The sequence below is a fragment of the Anguilla rostrata genome, chromosome 2 (genome assembly GCF_018555375.3).
Source record: "Anguilla rostrata isolate EN2019 chromosome 2, ASM1855537v3, whole genome shotgun sequence".
Classification (NCBI taxonomy): domain Eukaryota; kingdom Metazoa; phylum Chordata; class Actinopteri; order Anguilliformes; family Anguillidae; genus Anguilla; species Anguilla rostrata.
Window position 1 is genome coordinate 55,129,148 of NC_057934.1, and position 12,845 is coordinate 55,141,992.

Consider the following 12,845-nt stretch of genomic DNA (forward strand, 5'->3'; position numbering starts at 1 on the left):
CTAATAGAAAATTAGATATATAATTGGTGGTTTAAGTCCCTAAAAGTTCCACATGTTTATCAAATCATCCTTTGGGGTATGGTGTTCATATGTTACATTGCAAAATACAAGTACATATAAAGTGAAAAGGAGATGGGGAGTATTACAAATAGCTACATGGTAAAATGGGATGCATATGTACTGTTTTTAATGCAAGCATCTTGTGTTCGAAAGCAGAAAAGGGATGGCCTTAAAACAAAGCAACAGCTTTCATTAATGCTGGTATGGCTTGCAATCATGAATCTCACATTGTCAGCTTGATGTTGGCCTCTCCACATGCTACAGAATGATCAGAATGACAAAGTGTGCAGCAGTTTGTCACAACTTGCAGCTGTTGACAAATAAACCCTCATCCTTTTCCATTTTTCATAAACCCTCACCATCTTTAATTTCAATTAATTTACAAGCACCTCCAATTACTGAGGAATCCACAATGCATCATGGTGAATTCTTGTTTTTAATTATAAAGCATTTACAAGCACCTCTGGTGTTACTAGTATTAAAAAAAAGTAATTTCTTTACAATCCAGTTATGTTGAATTTATCTCTGTTGATGTGTTTGTTTTCTTTGATTAACGGAAAACGCAATATTTCCTAAATTGCTTCAGAACATAAGAAGAGTGTTTAAAGAGTGTTTATAATGTGTCAGACTGTTTGATGGGATTGTTTTCCAGAGTAGGTTTCTGGACCAGGCCTCAAAAGAATAAATAAGCTAGAGGGAGAAACCACTTGGCCTGGGACAGAATGAGCTTTTGAATAATACCTTGAATATTTTAGCACCTATTAATCCTGTGGTGTTTCATTTTCAGAGGTGCTATAAAGAAGCACGCCCAGGACGGACATGCACAGCATAAATTATCTTGTAAGTGTCTTGTTGCCCCTGCTGCAACTTTGGAACTCTTGCTTATGTTATGCTACGATAAGTCACATCATTTAAAAAAAAGAAAATCTTATTCACAGTTTTATTTAAAACCGTTGCAGGGAAAAAAATAAAGCTGTACCCAACACAATACAGCTCCAAATATCCAGCTGCTTTTGTCAGTTAATGCACTGAATGCAGAGGAATTTCAGAGGGGGGGGGTGCTTTTGAAGTATGGTATCGCTTGCTTTGTTCTCTTTTCAAGGGCATGTGCAATCCAACCTGTTTAGTTATCTGTTGGTGTAATCAGAAATTCATGTCTGGAAGCACATTTTCAAATGTTGTAGTCGTACCAATATTTTCGGAAAGGAAGGGGACGTTGTGTTACACACTGTACTGCAATCAACAAAATATACCACCAGCTCTTATGGGGTGTTGGCTCTATAAATTGAATGTGAAAATTCCATGTACATCCTCTCATCCCAACCCTGTATTAATTGGATCTCCTTTCTGGAAAGCAAGTTTTCCCTGATAGCCAACGGGGTATAGATAAGCGATGGCCGAAAGACAGTAGCTTTGTTAGAGAAGAAAAGAGGCAGACCTGTCAACAGCTGCATAATCCTTGCTCTGGGAACGACGGGCAATTACATCATAGCTTTACCTGGTGCTCTGTGCTACCCACACCCTGTTAGACAGGGGGGAAAAAATGAAGAAACTACAAAAACAAAAATATCTGAAAACTAGCTGTAAGGAGCTTCCATAATGTATGAGAAGTCTCCACACAATATTTAGATTTTTAACCAAACAAGTAATGGATTAAAAACTAAAAAGAAAAAAGAACAAATAATAGGCAAAGAAATCAACCCAAAGCTGGAGAACAGTAGCAGTGGCTTTACATTCTCATTTAAAATGAAAAACAGTTGTTGCATATTAGCGTTCAGTGATTGTGACACAGGTCACAGAGCTCTGATGAAGTTGGCGTCATTGTTTTATTATTATTTAAATGTTGCCTGGCTGCCACCAGGGAAAATAAATGATTATCATTAATTACAATGAATTGTCCTGTCAAGCCAACAATTATTTTGGTACCATGCAAATTGTTGGTGCTCTTATTACCCTGGAAGAAAAATGCCATGGATTAACTGAATCATAACTGTATTAAAAGATGAAGTGGCTGGCATTGCTTTTCCGAGTTCACAGATAATCAGGACAAAACCAGAGATTCCCAACCTGGGATCTGAAACACCTGGGGGTCTGTGATGGCAGAATATATCTATGATTCCTGCCATTTAATAATTGGACCCAAGCCATTATCCCCACTGTCAATTTTCCTTGGTCAAATATGTAATGGACAACAAAATATCAGAACGTCTTGTTTTGCAGTAAAGTCTGTATTTTTTTTCTTGTAGCAGCATGAAATGTGTCATAAGACATGCTGCTCGACAAACTGTGGAACTCTACTGTAGTTCATCGTCACTATCAAATACTGGATCACAATCACTACGCACACAGTGATATTGCAGGCATATGAGATTACCATCAATTGGTGCAGTGTTAAGCAAGCAAAATCTAAATAGCTAACAACAACCCTCCACAAGTTTCATGGGTAAATTGTGTAATTTGAGACTGTTTATTGCAATGCATCTTGCCAGTTAATGACTGCCATTACTTATTCCTCCTTCAAGCAAATATTTTAGGCTTCCACTAATGTCACATTCATCAACTATTGAGCCGGTAAAGGCCTGTCAAGCTTGTTGCAAATTATATAAAATATATTATATAACTGGGAAATTTTGGATAGTATATATTTAAATAACCTCATTTGACTGTGCCCAAGAAGTACAAATTGTTCATCCCCAAATTTTTTGGAGTATAAAAAGTTGCCCACAGACTTCCAGCCATTATTTATCTAATCCATGTATTCCTGGTCAAGGCCCACAGGGGGGCGGGAGGCTATCCGAGTATACAGTGAGCAAGAGGCAGGAATACACCCTAAACTAATCGGCAATCCCACACATAATTCACCCTCACACTCATACCTACGGGTTATTTGTCTATACGGTAATTTGTCTAACCTGCACGTTTAGGACTACGGCAGGAAACCGGATATTCGAATTACTAAAGAGAGTGACTGGTTTGTGAAGCTGATTCACCACGGGGCTCCAATTAGAAGTAGACTCAGACACAGAGGTGCAGCAATTTGTTTACTGCAGTGAGTCAAGATTGTACATAGGTATGTACATGTATGCATGGTTTCCTACAATACAAATAGATATACAGAAGGCAACAAACTTGCACAAGCATACTATATAAACCTACTGACACAGGCAGAAACATCGCATAGGCATTGTATAATATGCTAATTGGCTACACTAACCGCGATCTTTTAACAAAGGAAAAAGGCAGGATGTGACAATTTAACGTGCCATTCGCAATTAAACTGAATTAGTCACACACTGATGCACGCGCGAGCAAAGCGCGGGTGGCTAAATAGCTGGCTAGACCGTAAAACTGGGAAGCCTAACACAACAAAGTATATAGTACATTTAGCGGTAGCTTCGTTGTTACAGTTTAGAATTATGCAACGATACAGTCAACCATGCAGTTAAAAGAGGTAATGCCTATTTCAGTTAAGCAGAAATAAGCAGTAAGGAGCATTTAGTCACAGCAACTAACTTTTACACATACTACACTTGACTCAAATGGATGACGATGGAAAAAGTACAGGAGGGCACCCTAAAATGTGCCCAACAGGGAATTTAGCATACCGGAAGCCTACCCGTAAAAAACCGACATGGACACGCAAACTCTACACAGAAAGTTTTCAATGAAACCGGCTGCAATCTGGGATTCAAACCGGGGAGGCAACAGTACTACTAGGCCACCATTCTGCCTTGTCCTCGGGTAAGTGGAAAAAAACAACTGTAGAACTCATTAGATGTTAGTTACTTACTTCGGCCATTTTGCACGACAATAGATAGTTTTACAACAAAGCTGCGCAATTGATCCACTGTCCAGGCTCACCCTGGTTTCTCAATCCAGGCAACTATTTCAACATGCAGTGTTTGCCCCTCTAATGCAGCTGTGTACGTTTTATTTAAGTGTGGCGGCTGGTGAGTTAAGTTGCAAAATGCATCAAGAAAGTGAATGCTAAACCGTAGACAAGGATACGGTATTTGACCAGCTTGTTCACATGCCTTGGCAAAGGAACGATCAGTATACACATCATTGCTGTTGTATGGTACCTTCAGCTAAACTTCTGTTTATTCTGTTTTGATGGCTTCCAGTTTGCTTTTAAGCCTCATGGCTTTTGTAATAGCATCACATGATTGTACTTACTACTCATGTTTAACCTCTTACTAGCGCAAAGCCCCGGCCCTAGTGGGGCATGCCGGCGTGCCGAGATTACTGAACTCAGACATCCAGTGCTACTGCAACCAAAGTATGAGTTAAAAACAGAAACGCGTTGTTTTAGTTTCATTAGTACACCATACACCACAACTATGCCGAATACGGAGTTTCGCAGCGCCACCATTATCGCTCTGGTCGTTCATTTACACGCACCCCTCCCTGCAGTCTCATTTAAAACTACACCCCCCACCCATGACATAATGGACAATATTGTCTATCTGGGCATTCATAAAAATATTCTTTCACCACTAAAAAATCGTATTCCTTCATAGCAACAAGATAAACCCGACAATAGCCATAAGATATGCCAATACAGCAGTGAAAACGCTGCTCACTGAATAACGAAATAAACGAGAAAATGTTTTTTTAAATGATACCATGTCATTCTACAGTCAACATCTGGGACTAAATATCGAATAAATATGCAACCTTACCGTTGGTTTTATGCATAGAGATGCCCCTTTTGAGACTGCGTGGTCATATGTGACAGGTGCTGGTGTTTTGGTCCTCAAGTAGGGCAAGGTCATTTTTCAGTTTTTTACAGATTATGAAAGTGCAGATTATAAACTTTCAAATGATGTGTCATACATTGAAATCTGAAAATAGTTGAAGAATATATGCTTATTTGAATGTTGGTACTCCAAAAATCAAGTAGCAGAGAAAATCCCCTTGAAAGATCTTGAACTTTTCACACTTCTCACAGGGAGATAATGGGTGGGAACAATAGCTAGTTAACTCCACCCCAACCACTCCCCTGCTAGAGTACCTGTAAATCCTTGTCCATTTAGGGATTACCCTATTTAAAGCTTTATAACTCCAGATGTGAACACCACAGAGACTTGAAAAATGTCTTAAATGAAGCAATACATTTGTACCATTTATAATACTATCTTAGATTACTTTATATTCATAATTTTGCATATCCACTGTTCATTGGCAACAAAACAGTTAAAAGAAGTCTTAATCCCCAATGCAAACTTCAGATTGCAGGTTAAAGTTTTCCTATCACTTCTTGCCCTTTAAAACTAAGTGCATTAACTTTTACTAAATCTTCCCAAATTTCTTGTCCTTTTAGGGGGTACCCTATTTGATGCTTTATAACTCCAGATGTGAACACCACAGTAATTTATATGAAGCAAGACATTTGTACAATTTACAATACTAACACAAATTAGTTTTTACTCATAATTTTGGAAGAAATAAAGTGCCACAAATGCTTCTAGACAAAAAATCAAAAATGAATTTGCACTTTTTTATTTTGCAATGAAATACTGAGAGATTGCATATACAGCAGGTTAAACTATACATGTGCTGGATCAAAAACTTCTTGACCACAAGTTCATAAAATCTAAGGGTGGATATATAGAACTACTAAAGATCTATGAAGCAAAAACTAAGCAGTGTACCCAGCATCTCCAAATCTACCCAAAATGTCTAAATTATTAACACTGGTCTAAAATAGCTAAGGGTCCAGAAACAAATCCAAAATCTCTCCAAAAAGGAATATAATGCTTTTTGTCCATTGTAAAGCATATGAGCCCCTTATGAAGGTTTAAGATTAAACATAGATATAATTTAAACATTACATAATACCACTAACCTATTTAAAGACACTCAATTTCTAAAATAACGTATATAACCAAAATATTTTGAGCAGTAATACTTACATAGCAATGGTGAAATCTTATCTATGTTCAGTAGATGGAGACACAGACAGTAAATCAATGACAGTTCTATCCGCTTTTGTTTTGCTCCAGAAAACGATGTCAGATAGGTCTATCAGCAAACACATGGCTTAGCTATGCCCTGAAGTCCTCAATAATAATGGTATTTTCCAAGGAATTACGAAAAATCGTTGACAATGTTTCGTTAGGTGCAACGTCTTTTAATGCTACCATATATAGAGCGAATGCCATGGTAAGAAAATGTTCGGTTACGCTAACCTATAAAACGCTATTCCAAAAGCAAAATTAGACATGTTATACATCGTTAGAAAGCTTATACTCTCACCTACTGATTGAGAATCCGCCATTGTAGCAACCTCACAGAGTAAACAAACATAGGCTACTACCACACAGCTTTATTTATGGGCGGTGGCTTGACTGAAACAAAGTGACAATAGCCAACAAAATCAAACATGCTAATTAAACTGCACCCCCATCACGCCTCCAAAACCCGGCTGTAAGAATCACTAAAACAAGCCGACTTTGCTGACAAATTATAAGTATTTAGTGACCCTAAAAATGTTAGTGTGTTTAAGTGTGTCTTTAAACAGGTTAGGGGTATTATATAATGTGGATATTTCACACTGTAATGTAGGCGTTAGTAGTGTAATAGTTTTTATAAAGCATGCTACAGTGATGGTATGAGAGCTGGAACATTGCCAAAACGTGGTGGACGGTTGAAAATTGTTTTCATGCTGTCCCATCCCTATACAAGAAAACATACAGAGTACAGAGTATAGAAATACATACAAGAGTTAATTATTACACATTTAGGTACTGTACCGCATTGTGTGACAATATTTTTGCATTATTTTTTAATTTGATAGCAATGTTTCATCTTAAACCTTCACAAGGTGCTCATTTATATGCTTTATAATGGACAAAAAGCATTCTATTCCTTTTTGGAGAGATTTTGGATATGTTTCTGGACCCCTAGATATTTTAGACCACTGTACTGATGGAAAGCTTGTAATTCCCACTTGAAAATTATGCAACAGTGAGTTTCTTGAGTCAAAACAGTTGATTTGTAGTGAAATACGTGAATATGTTGTGATTTACAGCAATGCATGATTTAGACATTTTGGATAGATTTGGAGACTTTGGGTACACTGCTTAGTTTTTGCTTCATAAATCTATAGTAGTTCTACATATCCACCCTAAGATTTTATGAATTTGTGGTCAAGAAGTTTTTGATCCAGCACATGTATAGTTTAACCTGCTGTATATGCAATCTCTCAGTATTTCATTGCAAAATAAAAAAGTGCAAATTCATTTTTGATTTTTTGTCTAGAAGCATTTGTGGCACTTTATTTCTTCCAAAATTATGAGTAAAAACTAATTTGTGTTAGTATTGTAAATTGTACAAATGTCTTGCTTCATATAAATTACTGTGGTGTTCACATCTGGAGTTATAAAGCATCAAATAGGGTACCCCCTAAAAGGACAAGAATTGGCAAGATTTGGCATGTGCGCTAAGGGGTTAATGCATTTAGGTTTAAAGCAAAGAAGAAAAAAAACTAACACACACAATGCAAATGAAGTTTGCTATTCTGGGGTTTTGTACCTTTTTGAACCTGTGTTTTGTAGTTGTCCAATGAACATGATATGCACTTTTGTACGTCGCTTTGGATAAAAGCGTCTGCTAAATAAATGTAATATGAACACCCAGAGAAATAACCGTTAAAGAGTTAAGAGTAGGCCTGGGGTGCGGAGGCTGAAGAATATGCCAGACTCACCTCCCCGGAGAAGGCCTGCCCGTTGAGGAGGTGCTCAGAGCCCTGGCCATCCTCACTGCCAAAGTGTAACCGGATCTCCTCTAGTCGGTGACTGTAGGTCATGGGCCCGCCCGAAATATTCACCAGGTGTTCCTTATCCAGACGCAGGGAGACGTGGCGGCCGGTGTTGTACATGGTCCCTCCAACCTGTGTGACGGGCAGCAAACAAAGGAAGGTAAAAGATCAGTCTGCAATGCCAAAAAGGTCAAAGAGTTGTGACAGGAATGATTTAAATTACAAGCTGATAATGAGACAAGGTGAAAATACTTTCAATGGTACGGCAACATATTTATCTTTTATTCAGCAGGAAATGAGTAGAGTGCAATGTGACCTAACAAAAAGAGCAAACCTTGAAAGTTCTTTCCCTGTAAATGTGATGCGGTCAATCCGTCATTTGATATCTGAATAGAAGTCATGGGGAGCCCAAATTTTTCACAGAGAAGTCGTTGAGGTCGATGATTAAATACAATATCTGTTCAGGGTCCACACTTTCTCAAAAGTGAGGCATGCACATATAGAATATAAGGAAATTAGCAATGAGGAGGGAAAAAGAAAACTGAAGCTGGTCTTCCAAGTTACAGATAGAGAGAATTAGGGAGATTTGAGATTGTGAGGGGAAAATACAGCTATACAAGCGCACTGTATAATGATCCTTATCATTGTACATGTTTATTTATTAATATTCGGGAGTAGTTTCAAAGTGAAGCATTGATATTCTAAGCACGGTTCCAGCAAGGCTTCCAAGGCTCTTCTCTTTCTCTTTTCCCTTTTACCACTTGCCTTCAAAATGATTTTCCCCCTCCAAATTCCCAGAGAAAGAACTCTGCCCACACATCGTAAATATTTTATAGAACCTCTGAAAAATCAATGATTTGAAAGGGTATAGAGGGAGGAAGGGAGAGAGGGAGGGAGAGTGAGAGAGTGAGTGAGAGAGTGAGAGTGAGTGAGAGAGAGAGAGAGAGAGAGAGAGAGAGAGAGAGAGAGAGAGAGAGAGAGAGATCTGACACCAGAGGCAGTAAAGGTAGAGGAGCGAATGTATAGCAGCTGTTATAGTTGCCCCCAACTCCACCCCAGGATGACAATTGTGAGAGCCTTGAAAAAGCCATCATTCTCTGATTATGGGTGAAAAAGGATTAAACACGCACATGCACACACACACACACACACACACACAAAAACTAAATATCCACCAGAAGAGAAAGGGTTGAATTTATCCACAAACAAAACCGAGAGTAGAATTTTACTGTTGACCTACTGCACTTATCAAATGGCTACTCATTTGAAACATTAATGTATTGTATGTTTGGTTTCACTATATGGTATACTGTCTATGATGATAGATGTTAATTACTTTTCCCTGCACATAAAATTAATGTTGATGTCAAAATAATTGACGGTTTTAATTAAGTTTTAAAATAATGCCCTTGCTCTGAATGTGATAGGCAAATACTCTATGCTGCTTTTGAGTAATGCAACAGTATGGGAAGCACAACAGGCCAAAAATGTATTTGGTGTTACCAGAAAATAGTGGCTCAGGGTATGAAGACTGTTCTAACGTTTCAAAACTGGAAGGGTGCCACTAGATATTCAAATCCAAATGGGTTACAGAGTATAAAATCGCACTTTTCACACAAGAGATGCCACACATCTATTCACTGCTCATTTCTTTCAGGATGGGCCATGACACCTATCAGACTATTTATGTGCTAAACTGAAGTTTTCTGCCGCAGCCATACATTTTGTGTATTTAAAATCTGAACTGCCATCTTGAGATAACAAATAAGCATTTTTGTCTGTACATCTCAGTGCATTTTTGTATTAATACATGCAAATCAGAAGAGTGAATGCTTTGCTGCACTTTAATTTCTTGACTTGACAATTTTATGTATAACACCCCCCACTGCACTGACAACAATTCTAATTAGAGCTGAGACCAGTTTCTATTTACTGTTCATTCAGCTCTGCAGAAAATAATACTTGTGTGAGATACTGCTCGATTTTACAAGACGTCATGGTGGTGGGAATCATGCATGTAGTGCATTTCAAATCAGATACTGCCTATGATTTTTAAAGATCATTAGCCCAGTTTAACAACCATGTCTGCACTTTGTAAAACAGCACTTTAAATCTAACCTTTTACCTTTTCCCCCATTCACCTTGAAAAGATAGTGAGTTTGTAACTCTTAATGGACACTAAAGGAAAAAGGAGAAAAATGTAGCGTTCCTTCCCGAGAAGGCAATGTTTGATCTTTGACACACTTTACTACCTCTACTGCTTTTGTGTGTTGGGTAGGCGGTAGAAGACAAGCGATGACATTTTCCTCTGATAACAGAAGTGCTGAGCCTATAGGAGCCACAGTAATAGAGGCAGCCCACATCTACGTTGAGAGCAGTTCCTATTAGAACCATTAGTCAACCACGCAGTGTGAATTTTCACAAAGATCTCACCCAAGTTCGGCTCTCACTAACATACAGTGAGCCACAGAATATGTCCATGTCCCTTATTCTCATCATTTAATCAAAGGGAATTCTTCACTATTTCTTTTATAAGCTAAAGCTAACACATAATCCTAGTCAAATTTCAATTTAAATTAGCTTTGACAGGTGTGATTGCACCTCATTTTGAAAACATAATTCAGGCAGAGAAAAAGTACAGGAAGGCACACTACTTTCCAATACCACCCTCATGACAGAATATTAAAATGAGAAAAATCTCTGGAGGTAGACATTCAATCAGGTGCATGATGCTATGCAAAGAACAGAGGGCACTCTATGGTGTCCGTAAGTGCTAACTCTCAACTCGTATTGTTCACTAATATTAATGTGTGGATTGAAATGGCAGAAGCAGGCCAGGAAGCACAACTGCAGTTGTGAATACGTTCACATTAGTTTGGGCTAACTAAAAGGTTATAGAATCCCAAAAAAGTTTCAGCCAAAAAAATGTTAATATATCTAATACAGCTTTTTGTATCCACAGAGAATTAAAAGATTTTGAGACTGGGAGCCAACACTTCCAAATTACTGACAAATCTCAGGTGCATATTGTAACATTATTCACTGTGGTGCTTGTTATCCCAGTGTGTGGTGTTATTAAATAAAGATGTGCTGAAAATGCAATCCACCCACAGCCCAAGCCATCCACAAAAGATTATAATTCACTGCAAGGTCATCAACTGTATTGGGTTGTTAAAAGTTCCCTGCAAGTGGTGTGGTTTTAGCAATCATGAAATGGTTTAATAGTGTTTCTGGCATCATGCGGCGAACATTGAATCAAGGTAAAAAATATAATGCATTTGATGAAATTATGAGATTAGTGTTTTTTCATTAGGCTGAGGGAGCACTGATGCTGATGAATTAAATATCACTTTTCTGGATGCATAGCTCAATGAATTAAAAGGAACAAAAATGCCTTAATGTGCACTTTCAGCAGTCAGATTAAATTTTAGCAGAGCATAGCATGCAATAATTATAAATAAATAAATAAATAAATAAATCTTGTTAAAGGTAGAAAAAAATGAATGTTGATTAAATACAAACAAACAAGATATTTGAGTCTGTAACTGGGGACTGCTTCTAAAAAACCTGCATGGAAAATCATTAAGCCTGTAAGGTTTTCTAGGAACCTGCACAGTGTTTTTGGTCATTGGCAATAACTGTGTTATAAGCATGTACTGTACGTATTCCTACACCCCCAGCATCTTCCCCTCTCATACTCCTCTCCCAAATCCGTCACAGTTCACCATAGCACACTGATATGCACAAGAGTTTTAGACAGAATGAAGCGCACATTCATCAAGCATCAAGTGGTCTCTCACTCCCCTTTTGGAAACATTAGCTCAGCAGTGGCTTCCCTTTGTATTATGTAGCGGTAAAATGATTGTCATCAATGACAATGTGATATTGCCTTTAATTAAAAACACAGCAGTGTTTTTCAATGAGGGCACAAAACATCATATTCTGAATAGAAGAAATACAATGTGCAGTCATGGGTGAAGGGTGGGATTATCAAGCTAACACATTCGAACATAGCCTAAGGGCTGGCAGTTCTTGCAGAACACAAAGTACAATTCTGTATTTTTTTAGTTATTTTCTAAATTGTTGCCAGCTGAAAGTGGCTTCTGAATATGGTATTAAAGAACTTTACTTCATACACTGCCTGGACAAAAAAAAAAGTCGCTGTTTGGATTTTTTTGGACAGTGCCCACTGCCTCTGGAGGCAGTGTTATGATCTAGGCTCAGCAATGTTATGCGGCAATAAAATGAAGTCAGCTGAGTACCTGAATGAACTGATTGACCAGGTTATCCCATCAATGGATTTTTTCTTCATACGGGCATATTCCAGGATGACAATGCCAAGGTTCATCGGGCTCAAATTGTGAAAGAGTGGTTCTGGGAACATGTGGAATCATTTTCACATATGAATTGGCCACCACAGATTCCTAACCTTAACCCCATTGACAGTCTTTGGGATGTGCTAGAGAAGACTTTACGGAGTGGTTTGACTCTCCCGTCGTCAATATACGATAATACAATTCTGGACGGAAATAAATGTTGTGACGTTGCATAAGGTTGTCGAAACACTGCCACGACGAATGCGTGCCGTAATCAAAGCTAAAGACGGTCCAACGAAATATTAGTGTGAGACTTTTTTTTTGGCCAGGCAGTGTATGATAGAATACACATGACAGCAAGTGGCAAATCCTGCCTTGTTTCATTAGTTAAAATACCTAAAGCATTTAAATGATAAAATCACCATTGTGCTTCAGTGAACTGGGAAAGGAACATGTTTTTATTTACATTTTGAATTTGTGTGAAAGCAAACGAAGGGAATGATGCTTGTCCTTTCCTGTTTAAAGCAAAAAAGCATCCTGGCTTCATTCGCAGAGGCAACATTCATATTCGATATGCAACCTAAGCTTAACATGTAGAACGGTATTTCCAGTATATGCTACACAAGCCTCCTTATAATGCCAGACGGATTCAGCGATTTTACATAAAATCATTCAGGTAGCCATGAAGCTCTTTTTCATTCCAGCCT

General features: G+C 38.1%; 1 protein-coding gene and 1 long non-coding RNA gene across 5 annotated transcripts in view; one reads left to right on the forward strand and one right to left on the reverse strand.

Moving 5' to 3' along the window:
• The window catches only part of ca10a (carbonic anhydrase Xa), a 167,986-nt gene that overhangs the window by 20,018 nt on the left and 135,123 nt on the right, over positions 1-12,845 (reverse strand). For all 3 annotated transcript variants that reach the window (XM_064323212.1, XM_064323209.1, XM_064323211.1), the window contains exon 5: positions 7,769-7,954. In XM_064323212.1, coding sequence (XP_064179282.1) covers positions 7,769-7,954 — 186 coding nt within the window. The remainder of the gene's footprint in view (positions 1-7,768; positions 7,955-12,845) is intronic.
• The window catches only part of LOC135248500 (uncharacterized), a 47,210-nt gene continuing 37,277 nt past the window's right edge, over positions 2,913-12,845 (forward strand). For both annotated transcript variants that reach the window (XR_010328444.1, XR_010328443.1), the window contains exons 1-2: positions 2,913-3,801; positions 7,910-7,982. This is a non-coding gene — a long non-coding RNA (uncharacterized LOC135248500). The remainder of the gene's footprint in view (positions 3,802-7,909; positions 7,983-12,845) is intronic.